The sequence below is a fragment of the Phyllostomus discolor genome, chromosome 3 (assembly GCF_004126475.2).
Source record: "Phyllostomus discolor isolate MPI-MPIP mPhyDis1 chromosome 3, mPhyDis1.pri.v3, whole genome shotgun sequence".
Lineage (NCBI taxonomy): Eukaryota > Metazoa > Chordata > Mammalia > Chiroptera > Phyllostomidae > Phyllostomus > Phyllostomus discolor.
In genome coordinates, this window is record NC_040905.2 from 117228994 (window position 1) to 117244361 (window position 15368).

A 15368-nucleotide genomic window follows, 5' to 3' on the forward strand; every position below is an offset into this window, starting at 1 on the left:
TAACATTAAAATTTGATGAGTAGTTATTAATAAACGCATTAATTTCTATTGTTAAAAATAGATTAAAAAGTTGCCCCTAAAGAGCTGTATTGAATACCAGATGCACTCATCATAATCTCAACTGCCCAAGCTGATAAATCACAGGACCTGGTTTCAAAGAATAATGCTAAAAGGGTGTTCAATCCAAGCAGAATCTGAAAATGTTCAGTTTGTTATAGGACTGATAATAAAATCTTGATTTTGAAACTGCTGTGGTGACTTTGCACTTGAGTCATACAGCTCTCGGCCAAAGATACTGTTTCTGGTATCATTTTGTTCATCATTCATGGGCCAATGGCTGTTTACGAAAGATGCCAGATCTTTCTGCCAGACCACCACTACCCGACTAGAATTCCTGGGGCACAGTTTGATCCTTAGCCAGGATCAAAATGAGGCTTTAACGATGAAGAACCAACAGACACCACCTAAGTATGATCTTCAATTAAATCTGCACATCTTTGGGTCTTTAAGCCTTTTAAAGTCTCTTGAACATTTTTAAGTAGGACTAAATTCTGGCTTAAAAAAAAAAAAAAAGGAAAAGTTGTCCCCACTCTTTAGCTCTGAAGTTTTTTTCTAGAATGGGAATGCTGAATTAAAACACTGATGACAATAATGATCTTCAGAGCAGCTACCATTTGATCTGCTATTATTATTCTCTTGGCACCGCACAGAGCATTTACCATACATATTCTCACTGAATGTTCACATACTCTGAGGTAGGTATTATTACTGCATTTACAGACTGTTAGGATAATTGAGACAGACAGATTCAGCATTTCCCCATGTTCTTCAGCTACTGAAAGGCACAGTTGAAACTGAAACCCCAAATCCTATGCTCCTTCCCAGAAGGTGGGTCACCCGGGAAAATTATGTAACTGGGAAAAATGATCAGTAAGAAAGCTAACAACATTCAAACATAGAAAAAGATTTAGGACTTCGAAGTCATATACACTGTGTACACTATGACTGCAACTACAGAAAAATGTCAAGAACAAGGACTGAACAGGAAAGGTAAAAACAAGAATCTTTTAACATTGTTTCTCAAGGAAAGTGATTTTACTTGGCAGAGTATGGAAGAGTTTTTCAAAAATTGTATTTTAATCAAAGTGGAAGGAATTACCACAGAACAAAGACTCTGCATCATGCTGCAGCATTTCCAATGCAAACCTGAGAGAGCTTTAACAAGCTACCTGTGTAAGAGGGAACCTTGAGTATAAACCCTACGGGAAACTTCACCTTCCCTGAACCGGGCCAGGCTCTGGCAGCAATATGCACCCGAGCACCAAGAAATGTGCGGATGACTCCAGTGCATTTACTGACTTGGAAGCCAAGACATGGCTGGAACACCTATAACCAGCCTTCATGCAAAGACCCCCCTCAGCTTTTCTACTTTTTTAATTATTAAAGTTTCATAAGTTTTCTACTGCATTCTGTATTACTAACTCAGAGTCTCCCAACCTCAGCACTACTGAAATTTGGACTGGGTCATTCTTTGCTGTTCTGTGCACTGTAGGATATTTGAACAGCATCCCTAGCCTCCAGTTGCCAGGTGCCAGCAGTACTCTTTCATCCAGTTATGGTAACCAAAAAATTCCTCCACACTGCCAAATAATTCCCTACAGAGCAAAATCACCCCAACTGAGAACCACTGACCTAACTGCAGCCTCAGTGCAGTAAACTGGCGAGCAACTTTACTCAGGGAGCCCTAGAAGGAGAAGATGAGATCACAGGAGTTGTGAACGACTCTTCCAAGTCCCATCTTTCTATAAGTAGCTTATAAGGGAATACGTGGGAAGATTCACAAGTGCACAAAGATGTGCAATTTGGAAAGAGTTTGGGGGAAAAAATAGGAAAGTATAAACTGGCCTCAATCAAATCAAACTCGCTGAAACACTTTCCATCACCAATGTATGTACAGAACTATGAAAATATATACCATGTGAATGAGAAATTTTTATTGCAGAACAATTAGAGCTAATTCAGAATCACAGTATTTGTCTAACATTATTTTGTTCACTTTTTTCCCATTTGTTCAAGCAAAAAGAAGACAAGAGAAGACTATGAGGGCCAAGGCTGCACACGGGCAGAAGGAATAACGGCCTGCAGAGGACACATCCACATCGTGCCTCACTGCATCCTCAGAAAACAGCGACCCTCCTTTTACAGCTGCAGACATCGGTGGTCAGAGGGCGTGCAGAGGCAGAGCCAGGGCTCTAAGCCAGGAGGAGGAGGCTGTGGGAGGTGGTGAGGAGTAGGAGAGTAAACTCAGGACAAAGACAGCGCACCTAGACTAGGAATGATGGATTCCCATTCCTGTCCCACCACTTACTGGTGACGGGACCTCTGGCAAGTTACCCCTCCATGAGCCCCCACTTCCTTATTTGCAAACGAACCATAAAATTATCATCTGCTTAGCCCCAGCTTCCTTGTTCATAAACCAAACATAAAATCATCATATACTTCATATCTACACCTGGTCTAGTCGAAGAAGTTTAGGAGATAAGGCAGCAATTTGGGGAACTATTCTGAGAAATAAACCACAAACAGCCTTTAAGACATTTTCTGTATCATGACTGTTGCTGCAGGAACTAGTCCCTGGGCTTTGTTCTTTGAAAGTGATCAGACAGAAAACAACTTTACAGGACAGTGTATGAGAAAGAGACCGAAGGAGCTGCAGGGGATTTGGGCAGGGCAGGGAGGGCCCATCCGGGGCTACTGACGGGGTGCGTTTGAAAATTATTCAATCATGCACTGGGCCCTGACATTTCTCAGAATGAATTTCCTCCATAAAACTAAGCTTATGGTCAAGAAAGTTAAACAATTTCTAGAAGTTTTACTGCTTAACTTGGTGTCATAAGTACACAAAGGCAGTTGAGTAAAAGCATCAAAACAAACACTGATTGTATCATCAGCACTGTCCAAATAAGGCAAATTCTGGTGACCTGACTTGCAACTCTTACAGAGAAAAAAGGGTAACAAGTGAACATACCAGCTTAAGAGTTTACTTAACTCCCCAGGCCTCCCCACAGTCTCAATTTATTTTGCTTTTTCTCAAATATAAAATTCAAGACTTCAAAAAATTTTTAATAGTGTCCAAGAGGCAACAGTCAAGGAGTACACAACGTAGTTTAGGTTTTGTTTATATGGAAATGTCAAATTAGTTCCTATTTTATTTTACCTAATCTCATAAACAAAACCTATGTGACACATGAAAGAGCAAGCATTACTTTTAATTGGTATTTTTTTTATATTCCCCAACCTGGCCTCCAGGAAAATAAGTCTATCAAAGCATATACTGAGTTATTAGCTTAAAACATGTACCCAAACAAAGTCAACTAAAACACACAGATTTTGGTAGTGGAAAACCATCCCAGAGAAGCAAGTTTTACTGGAGTATACTGCTACTGCTAACTGTAACTGGATACTAATTCAGGATTCAACTACCTAAAAACAAATCTAATTCAAAAGAACTAATCTTTGCTCTGGCTGGCATAGCTCAGTGGATTGAGGGCAGGCTGCGAACCAAAGCATCACAGGCTTGATTCCCAGTCAGGGCACATGCCTGGGCCACAGCCCCCAGCAACCACACATTGATCGATGTTTCTCTCTCTCTCTCTCTTTCTCTCTCTCTCTCTCCCTCCCTCCTTCCCTCCCTCCCTCCCTTCCCTCTCTAAAAATAAATAAATAAAATCTAAAAAAAGGCCAAAAAACTGAAGACTCCAAAGAATTAAAAAAAAAAAAAGAACTAATCTTTGCAAACTATTACTTAAATGAAATGACACATTTTAAGATCAGCTAAATTGCAGGAGATTCCAAGGGGTACTCTCATAAAATCAAATTTCTGCATCATTTGCAATTTTATTCTTTAGTCAAATATTGCAAAATAAAAATCTGCTAAGTCACCTCAAATATCTATTTTGAAAGTGAAGGTTTGCCACCAAGTACAAATAAAGTTCAATTTCCTTTGGGTTTTTAATATACTCTAAACCTCTGTAATTTTAATGTAAGAAGCATGACAAATGATTCTAAATGTTTTTAATCCAAGTATGATAAATGGAATTTGGAATAAATTAGTACACTATAAGCAGTCCCCAAAACCTCAAGATAATATTTTCAATTCTCCAGTAACTGCGAGAATTTCAATTCCACATATATAACAGGCTACATGAAATAGCACGGGCTCAGAGATGTCTGATTTCAACAGCCTACTTCCTTGGGGTAGAAGAGAAAGATGTGGAAATATTTCTCATTAGCCACATCAACCTTTACAGTAGAGGAAGAAAGATGTGCCAATTCACAGGATGTACTCTACTTGAAAAGCATCTGAGATCATTTAGTGTAAACAGAAGCATTTAGAAACTAAAAGTTGCTGCTCAGACACAATTTCCTCTTTCCATCCATTCTTGAAAGTAGCCATTTTTAGGTGAACTGCATCCTAACTTTTGAAACAGATATTAATATAACTGTGGACAATAACTAACCACAGTAAACTATTTAATGACTACTGCAAATATGCCCAGGCTTTATCAAATTACTCTGAACTGATGCAAAGTCAAAGCTGATTACTGTACACCGGTCTTCAATCCGCCCAGGCCAACTTTTCTCTGAGACCGGTAGGGAAGAAGGCACTCCGTGCCCCCCATCCCGTCCTTCAGGCTGTAGCGACCCCTGCATAACTACAAAGCAGAGCTGTCAAGCCCACAGGCCCCTACCAATCTCAGCAGGAGCGATAAAGCCATGAAAATTGAGAGAGAAAGAAAAACAAATCAGGAGAATAAGCAGTTTTGTGCTGAAGGGGATGGAAGGTGACAGACATATCAAAGGTGCCACCTTCCTGATGGGCAAGGAGGAAACAAAATATGATGGGCAAAGTATTATATTAGAAAGTATGAGTACTTATGGGGAACTAAGAAAGCTAGCTACTCAGAAAACATGGGCAAAAAGGCCAAAAATAGATTAAGGAAGCACCAGCATCTTTATCAGGCATAAATAAGCAATTGCTATCCTGCTGACACCCTCAACTGCACATAAAAAGAGAAAGACCATGTGTGGTGGGGAGACCATACCACTTTCTCCTGAGGTTGGGGACGGTGGTGGGGTGGCAGCTGTAACACTGTGTTTGTCCCAGACAGTCTCCAAGATACCTATGTACCAAGAGAGGAGAAACAAACGAGTTTAAGAGAAAAATAAAGTCCAACATATGCAAATCAGATTCAGAAAAGCAATTTATTGATATCTTTGATCAAACATCAGTATCTAAACATCCCTCTGTCAACCATATGTCTAACTGCCTTTTTCAAAAATTCTCACCCGAGGATATGTTTGATTTTAGAGAGAGGAGGGGCACAAAGAAACACTGATGTGACCCTGGCTGGTGTAGCTCAGTGGACTGAGCGCAGGCTACAAACCAAAGGGTTACCAGTTCGATTTGCAATCAGGGCACATGCCTGGGTTGCGGGCCAGGTCCCCAGTGGGGTCCACGTGAGAAACAACCACACACTGATGTTTCTCTCCCTTTTTCCCTCCCTTTCCCTCTCTCCAAATAAATAAAATCTTTAAAAATAAATAAATAAAATTTAAAAAAAAAACACATTGATGTGAGAAACTTCATTTGGTTGCCTCCCATACACACCCCGACCTGGGATCAAACCCACAACCTACGTATGTGCCCTGACCAGGAATTGAACCTGCAACATTTTGTACGGGGACGACATTTCAACCAACTGAGCAACTTGGCCAAGGCTCTTACTGCTTCTTCCAGAGCACCACTTGGATATTTCAAACTCAATTTACCTTCCCCCCACAAACCTGCCACTAATCCTCTTATTTTCCTCACCCAGGAAATAGCACCATTCCATATCATCTCAGCAACTGGCCCCTGCTCTTCCCATCTTGCCTCACCCCACCCCCACACACAAGACTTCATCATGCTGACTGAACTGTTTGCTGTTCCTTCCACATGTGTCCTTCCCTTTCTCAATTTCTGACCTGCTCTCCTCCCCCAGAATCCCAACTTGACCTTTACACCAGACTAACTACTACCTCTCTAGTCCTCAGAATTCTGCTCAGCTGTCATCTCCTCCAGGAAGTCTTCCTGTCTGTTAGGTTTTTGCCTGCACATAAAACATACCTCTACTGTAACTATTAACACAGTTTTCATTATCTTCCCCCCACTAGCGTAAATATTACCAGAGGGCAGGGACTGTGTGTTTTATTCTTCTTTGTTTCTCCTTACAGAACCTGGCACCTATGATGATCATAAAAGCTTTTGAAAATACTTTGTTCTCAAAATATTTAATATTATGGGATGGATGACCTCGAAAACATCATACTAAGTAACAGAAGCCAGACACAAAAGGTCACATATCATGATTCCATTTTTACAAAAAGTCCAAATAGAAAAACCCATAGACTAAACAAGGGGAAAATTACAGCAGATTAACTCTCATCTATCTTAATATATCAAATTGCAGTTCTGAAAAAGGCCCCACCCAATCAGTGATTGTGATAGCCAAAAACGTTTAGTTAGTGGCTCCCACTGATTTGGTTCTATGGATTCCCCCTACTGGGCAGGAAAGCATTAGAGAGTACTATTGTGAAGAGGTGTTTATTGAATTGCCATATAATACACAATATAGAATATTCAAAATAAAACATGATAAAAATGTCAAGAAAAAGAAAAATCCAGAAAGACAGACAGTGGGGTGGGGTGGGGTGGAGTAGGGTGGGGGCATTGTAAATGCCTAAAGTAGAGATATCAGACCTGGTCCCTCACAGGAGAAATTTCTTATCTAGTCAAGGGTGTCGATAGATGCTTTGAGTGAATGCTGAGGGTTGGGTTTCCGCCTAAGGATCTGGACAAGGATGGTGGCAAATAACTAGATTAATTTTGATCAAGCACTGTTGTAACCAATGGATAAGTGCCCACTACATGACAAGCACTTTTGTAACACATAAAAAAAAAAAGTTCCTAGACATCCAAAACAAACTGGGTAGGGGAGCTGAAAATCAGAACACTCCTTTGTACTAGAACATGTCCAAGCAAGCCCAGGCACCTGACACCTCACCAAGCTGTACTTGCACCGCCTAACGAGCGGGCTGTGCTGGCAGCACCATGGTCACTGCCCTGACAACTCAGGGTGCTCCACTCTCTTCCTACCTCCTGTCTCATTCTTCGGTTTGCTTTCTATTTACTCTTACTCTTCACACACTGTCACGTGGCTCTAATAAAACAGACAAGATAAGCCCTGGCTGGTGTGGCTCAGCTGGAGCATAGTCCCATAAATTGAAAGGTCATGGGTTCGATTCCCAGTCAGTGCACATGCTTAGGTTGCAGGTCTGGTCCCCAGTTGGGGTGCATATGAAAGGCAATCAACCGATGTTTCTCTCCCTCCCTCCCTCCTTTTCCTTTTCCTCTCTCTACATAAGCAGTTCACAGGTAGGATTAAAAAAAAAAAAAAACAGACAAGATGGCAAAGAAAATGCTACATACAACTACATCCTAACACATAGGGCACTGATCACACACCTTGTCTCAGTTCCCCCACATGTAATTTGAAATTTTTATATTTTCCTACTTCTTCAATTTCTTCTGATCTTAAATACAAATTATTTTAAATAAAGTGCTTGCCACCCACCTTACTTGAACTGCAGAAATCAACATTTTTCAATCACATTTCTATGACCTAGTCTATACCTCATTAATCACAGTAAGAGTGAGGACTAATTAATGGAAGAGTTTAAGTAAAGTAAGTTACAAACATTTTTGAGATCCTACCATATGCCAGGCACTGGGCTGGTGCTGAGAATATAGCTCCACATCCTTTCTGTTTTTATGCTTGGTCCAGTAACAGCTAAAACAACTGCTCAAAAATACTGAGGGCAAGGCCTGAGCCCTGGGTGTCTGCACGCAGGCCTCTGTCTTTTGGCATCACCTCTGCTCACCTGTCAGGAGGCCAAGCACTGTCTGCACCTGGTCTAGCAGCAGCTTCCGCAACTCCTCCTTCCGAGCCACACTGAGGTCTTCACGGGGACAAGCCAGCTCTTCTGAAGTTGTTTTTAACATGATCAGCCCGAGGGGGGTTGTCACAGGGGACTGGATCAACTGCCGGGAAAAAGTAAGTTCTGAGCAAATTGTTTTAGCCATTAAGGTTCAAAGAGAACTGAGTAACATTAAACCTGTGAAGTACACCTGCGTGTTTGATCTTACATGAACAGGTTACATAAATCAACACTTTAGAAAAAATGACTTAGACAGTATATTTATATACCTCTTTTAACCACTCAAAATATATTCTCATCTTATTTTAAAGACAAAATGCTAATATCATAAACTTAAAAATTACAACAATGCTCTGTTACACCTAAAATAGGACTTTTATACACGTCCAAATTCTAAACACTGCTTTGGTTACTTTGCCCAGGTTAATGTATTAGTTGTGTGTAAACCAATCTGTGGTATCTTTTCAACATTCAGGTATTAAATCAAGTGTACATTTCTAAGCTCTGTATGCTTCATGCAAGTTCAAGATTAAACATGTGGCAAGCAGAAACACTGCAGTATGCACATTATTAAACTGTAACTACAGCTATAATTTTGCAAATACTATACAGCAAATTAAATTATTTTTGGTAGCACCTACAATATCCACTACACCACAGGTGGCAAACACAAGGCCCGTGGGCCGAATCCGCCCTCCACCTTGTTTTATCCGGCCCAGCACCTTGTTTCTACCTGGCCGCAGCGCCGAGCTCCTTGCCCCTGGCTAAGGAGTAGTTACATTTACACAGTCCTAAAGTTACATCGGCCCTTTGAAGGCAACCTTGAGGCTGATGTGGCCCCTGGTGAAAATGAGTTTGACACCCCTTCACTACACCATAAGAAAGTTTCCTTAAACACAAAACAGAAAAAAAGTACACCTTAAATAGTATAACACTACTTATATCTTTCTAATCAATTTCACAAAATTCAAAACATTACTATTGTATTTATTTTCTGGTTTCCAGAAATGGTAAATGGAAATGAGTTGCCACTAAAATTCTCTGTTGAGTTATATGCTAAAATCTGTAAGAGAACAATTTAAGGAACACAATTATTTTCTTAAATCATAATTAACTTTAAATGTAGTTCATTCATTGATACAAATAAATTTTTTATTTTCTTAGTCTACAAACTAAGGAAAGAGGACACCAGGAACTACACCCAAATACAATGTATATTCCCCACTTCAAGAAATATAGGGCAGACTTCTGGTCAAGATGGTGGCATAGGTAAACGTAGTACTCACATCCTCCCACAACCATATCAAAATAACAGGTAAACTGCAGAACTACCATCATTCAAAACTTTCTGAAATTGACCTGAATAGAAGTCCTACAACTAAGGATTTAAAAAAGCCACATCAAGACTGGTAGGAGGGGTGGAGACACAGAATGGGCTAGTCCCACACCTATGTGTGGCATATAAAAATGGGGAGGGATACTTCAGCTGCAGAGGTACTCCCCCCCCCCTGCCGCCGAAGGAGTGAGGAATCCCAGTCCCACACCAGGCCCCTAAGCCCAGGGTTCCAGTGCTGGGAAGAGAAGTTCCCATATTCCTGTAACTTCTGACTGTAAAAATCAGCAGTAATTTAGACTGAGTAAGACAAAGGGCTTCTGGAGTCCCAGGCAGTTCCTCTGAAAGGGCTTGCAAACAAAGTCACTCTTGACTCACTCTTTCTGATCTCCAGTATTGGCATGGCAGCTGGAAAGACACCAGGGACATACAGATGAGAGCCGAGGGACCGCTTTCTCCCAGACAAAAGTGGTGGCAGAGGCCACTGTTCCTCTGACGAGCCCTTCCCCTCACAGGTACTGGCAGTTGGGTGCCACATCTGAGTCTCCAACAACCCAGCTATCACTGTTTGTCCCACCCTGTTGATTCCCTAAGGCCCCACCCCACCAAACTTGCAAGCCTGCCCAAGCTGTTTCCAGTGCCGTTTCCATATAAATGGCCTGTCTTGGCTCCTGCTTCAGACTTTCCTAAAATCTCTCAAACAAGCAACATCTGGCCTGAACATGCCCCACACCTCTCACTCAGTGGCCCCAGGCCCAGCATTAGCAGCAGCCAGCTGTGGTTTGCAGCCAGCCCTCTTCTGGGCACCTCCAAGCCCAGCACAAACAGCATCCATCCACAGACAGCTTTGTAGCTCATGCAGGGTGGTCCCAAGCAGAACACAGGCAGTAGCTGACTTTGACCTACACCTCCTGGGAGGCCCCAGAGCCAGCACACCTGGTGGACAGCTTTAGACCATGTTAAACTACCACCCAACCACCTCCTCAGAGACACACTCAAGGGGCAGACTAAGCGGGCACCAAAGCCCGGATGAATTAAGTCCTGCTCTGGGGGAAATGGGCCCCTGCACAGCTGATCCTCCACAGCTGTTGGTAGTCAAAGCCAGTCCTTGCAGTTGAATCAGCTGGCCTAGGGGTAAATCCCTCCCACTGACAAGAGAATAGCAATCATGGCTCAAATACAACAGGAGGGTGGACACAGCCCACAAAGGGGTGGAATGCCAAGCTTGGGTGATAGGGGAGGCTGTGCCACTGGACCCTACAAGACACCTACTACATTAAGCCACTCTACCAAGGACAGGGGACATAGTAGTTCTACCTAATACATAGACACAAACACAGGGAGGGTGCCAAAATAAGGAGACAAAGAAATATGCCCCAAATGAAAGAACAGAACAAAACTCCAGGAAAACAGAGACAAGCAAAATACTAGATGAAAAGTTCAAAACACCAGTTATATGGATACTCAGTGAACTTAGGGCAAAAGTAGTTGAACTAAGACAGAACTTTAACAGCATCGAGAATGACACAGAACCCACCTACAAAGGCGTGTCTGTGATTCCCAGTCTTTGGGCACGTAAGAACTGGAGGCAAAGAAATGTGGACTTGGAAAAGTCTGGGGCAGCTTGCTTCCTGCAGGCTCAAGATTAACTATTCCACATTTTTTAAAAAAAGACATGGAAACCATAAAAAAGAACCAGTCAGTAATGAAAGACACACTAACTGAAATGAAGAATTACAGGGAATCAGCAGTAGAGTGCATGAAGCTGAGAATCAAACCAGCAATTTAAAATATAAGAAAAGAAAAAAACACCCAATCAGAACAACAAGAAGAAAAAAAGAATCCCCCAAAATGAAGACAGTATAAGGAGCCTCTGAGACAAGTTCAAGCATACCATCACATCATGGGGGTTCTGGAAGGAGAAAAGAGAGAGCAAAAAATTAAAACTCTACTTGAAAAAAATGCCAGAAAACTGGTAAAGGAAATAGACATATAAGTCCAGGAAGTGCAGAGTTCCAAACAAGATGAACCCAAAGAGGCTCACACCAAACACATCACAATTAAAATGCAAAAGATTAAATACAAAGAGAGAATATTAAAAACAGCAAGAAAAAAGCAGTTAGTTACCTACGAGGGAGCTCTCATAAGACTGTCAGCTGATTTCTCAACAGAAACTTTGCAAACCAAAAGGGAGTGGCAAGAAATATTCAAAGTGATGAAAAGCAAAAACCTACAACCAAGATTATTCTACCCAGCAAAGCTGTAATTTAGAATCAAAGGACATATAGAGAGCTTCCCAGACAAGGAAAAGTTAAATGAGTTCATCACCACCAAATCAGTGTTACGTGAAATATTAAAAGGTCTTCTTTAAGCCCTGGCTGTGTAGCCCAGTTGGTTGGAGTGTCGTCCCATAAACCAAAAAGTCACAGGTTCAATTCCCAGACAGGGCACATGCCTAGGTTGCAAGTTTGGTCCCCGGTTGGGATGTATGAGAGGCAGCTGATCAATGTTTCTTTCTCACACTGATGTTTCTCTCCTTCTCTCTCTCTCTGCCCCTTCCCCCTCTCTCTAAAATCAATAAGCATGTCCTCAGACGAGAATTAAAAAAAGGTGAAAGAAAAAAGATAAAAAATATGAATAAAATGGCAATAAATACATATCTATCAACAAATGAATCTAAAAAAAACAAAAACAAAAAACAAAAAAGCAGAACAGAAACAGACTCATAGATACAGAGACCATTTTGACAGTTGCCAGATGGGAGAGGAGATTGGCAGGGCGGGTGAAAAAGGGGACAAGATTAAGAAGTATTAATTGGTTGTCACACAACAGTCATGGGGATATAAAGCACAGCATAGGGAATATAGCCAATAATATTCTAATAACTATGTGTGGTGTCAGATGGGTACAACTTTATTGAGATGATCTCTTACTAAGTTATATGTCTTACCACCTTAAACTAATATAATATTGTATGTCAGCTGTAATTGAAAAATAAAAAGATTTAAATTAAAAAAAAAAAAAGAAATGCAGGTGCTTTATTTTGCCTTGAAAACTCTTCCCACTGCATACCAAGGAAAAGTTCATCCCCAAGGAGTAGGAAAAGTACTCAATCATGGGGACTTTGATAAATTCAACTGCCCTCAGAAGCAGCATTGTATAAACACAGTAGCACTCAATGGCGCATTAAAAATGGTATTTATGGGTGACAGGCAGAAAACAGACTTTTGGTGGTGAGCCCGCAGCAGAGTATACAGATATCAAGTTACCATGTTGTCCACCTGAAATCTATCATGTGAATGTTACCTCATTTTTTAAAAACGTTCTCTATTAAATCAGTTCTCTTGAACAATAAAACTTCAAATACAGCCTCCAAAAGTTTTCTCTTCATTTTCTACAAGTTTGAACTATTTCTAACACTGACTTACATTCAGATAATGCAGGAGGGAAGGAACAGAAAACCCTCACCTAACAATGTTCCTTCCATAATAGAGCAGAACTGACCCTTCATGAGCACCCTTTATTTCATTTGGAGACTTTTGGGTTATCCATCCATATTTTACAAGATTTCTGTTTACTTCTTTCTTTTCTGCCATGTCTCTATTTTCCCCCAAGCCCTCAATCTTACTCTCTCAGCTGGGAATGACTCCTACTACCGAATATTACATTTGACAATACACTTTCCTATAGATATGAAATGCTTCTGTGCTTCCCATAAATAAATTCCAACAATATGGAAAAATGTATCTTAAAGCCCTCTTTTTTATGATCATTTGAGAGAAGGGAAACAGGGAAGAAACATGCTAAAAATGAGTTATTCTTTGAAAGAACAGCTTGATAAAATGTTTAATTTTACTTCCCACTAGTTTTGTGTCCAGGAGGTTTTATTAAAATAATGTTTTCCTTTACTGTCTTCATATACATAATTTAAGCTCACAACATTAAGGAATCTCTGAAATTTATTTTAACAGAGAATAAGCACCTTTAAGTTGAAGATCAAGTTCAGGTTCTCGGTGTGAGCATCTGAAAAGGTTCAACAATTTTTATTACACCACCAATCAGAGGAGAAAATGCCATTCTTTCCTACACCGCTTTAGGCTTGCTCCTTAATTACCTGGCCAAGGCGCAGTGTGACCACAGATCCAGCTCAGCAGATTTCAGGAATCTGAAGAACACATGAACACATTCTCCAGGAAGGTGTGGTGTGTGTTCTAGTGTATGTGGGAAGGGAGGGGTGGAGGAGGACGTTTTGATTTCAACTACTTCCTTCTCCAGTGGCCCAGAAAGGGTAGAAAAACACAGAGAACTGCAAGTATCTTTCTGGGGCCCTGAATCAACTCCTCTCTGCCTGGTGCATAGATGTCTCAGCTGTCACAGTTTAAAATGTTTTAAACTTAAAAACTTTGCACCCCAGGCTGCAAGCAAACCATGATGGAACTGACCCCAAAACATCTTTTAGATGGATGGCTAATCAAGGCATCGTCTGACTATGAAGCTGACTCCAGAACCGGATTGGTCTTGTTTACCAATACCTGAAGAAAAGGTTCACTTTATTATCATTATCAGAGATGCCAGCAACTGAGTACTAATCACTCTTAACATGGTTTTCATGCCACTGACTGGTTGTCATGGACAAATAAGCAGCTGAGGATAATACAAATGAAAAAGATTTTAAAGATCACTTAGTCCAATCCTCTCATTTTACAGAGGAAATGGAGGTTCACATTAAGTTACCAAAACCAGAAATGATTTCTGACAAAAGTGGACACAGACCCCAAGCCTACTGCCTCCCACTCCAGTGCCCTATCCACTATGCAGTGTTTCAAAGTCATGAAGGCTGCATGAGATCAGAGTCATTTTTGAAGGGGCAGAAAAAGGGAACCATCAGAGGGCAAAAAAGGGCAAAACTAGCCTTTTAAATTAAATTTCCATGAGCACTTCACCTAAAAACACTCTTCCATATTTTCACTTATCATCATTAATTATACTTCAAGGATGGACAGGAAATGTCTACTCTTCATCACAGGAACCGGTCCCAGCTGGGTGAAAACATGGACCTTCCTGACCTGCTACCGGCAGGGTTGTGGCTGACTCACACTCCACTGCTCCTTCTCACCGCACATGCCAGTAACCCACCCAAGGATGAACGCCAGCCTTCTTGGTCTTTTCCATCTACAATGGACTTCCCAGCAACCTCAGAGAGCCATGGAGAGCTCCCACACTGCCCTCAACTTGGAGCGAAGGCAAGTGAATCAGAGAGAGCCAGCAAGGCCTCTCACCTCATATCCTACTGCTCCAGGCACCTCAGCTTCTGTGCCATTCCCCAGGTTCTGTGCCCTGCTGTTCCCTCTGACTAACACGATGTTCCCTTGGATACCCATGTGCCACTCCATCACTTCCACTCAGGTTTCTGCTCAAAATATCTGTTTGTCAGAAAAGCCTTACATGATCATTCCATCTAAATAACATGCCCTGATATTCCCCTTCTCCTTACCCTGAATTTAATTTTCATCATAATTCTTTAATTACCTAAAAGTACTGATTTGCTTATCATCTACTGATGCCTCCCCCGAGATTTATAAGCCCCCTAAAGACAGGATATGTAAGATGGAGGTGTACTTAGACACACGTTGCCTCCTCACACAACCAAAAGAAGGATAACAAATTTAAAAACAAAAAATAAACACGACTGCCAGAAAATCAAACTGTATGGAAGTCCAACAACCAAGGAGTTAAAGAAGAAACATTCATTCAAATTCATAGGAGGGGACTGTCAGCCGGGGCTGTGAGGACTCGCCTCAAGGCAGGAGCTGGAGGACCAGGCAGTCCCACATTTGTGTGCAGAAAAACCAGGAGGAAAAACTGAGGAGCGAGACAGACTGTGCAGCCCAGGGTTCCAGCATGGGGAAATAAAGCCTCAAAGCCTCTCGTTGAAAATACCGGTGGGGGTTGAGGCAGAAAGAGAAACTCCCAGCCTCACAGGAGAGTTCATGGA

At 41.4% G+C, this 15368-nt stretch overlaps 1 protein-coding gene and 1 non-coding gene across 7 annotated transcripts in view; one reads left to right on the forward strand and one right to left on the reverse strand.

Annotated features, from left to right (window-relative positions):
* The window catches only part of XPO6 (exportin 6), a 117049-nt gene that overhangs the window by 61528 nt on the left and 40153 nt on the right, over positions 1-15368 (reverse strand). For all 6 annotated transcript variants that reach the window (XM_036021191.1, XM_036021189.1, XM_036021188.1 and 3 more), the window contains 2 exons: positions 7984-8143; positions 5106-5183 (listed from right to left, as the gene is read on the reverse strand). In XM_036021191.1, coding sequence (XP_035877084.1) covers positions 5106-5183; positions 7984-8143 — 238 coding nt within the window. The remainder of the gene's footprint in view (positions 1-5105; positions 5184-7983; positions 8144-15368) is intronic.
* Positions 10906-11035, forward strand: LOC114514547. Its single transcript, XR_003686077.1, has one exon. It is a non-coding gene; the product is annotated as a small nucleolar RNA SNORA38 (small nucleolar RNA).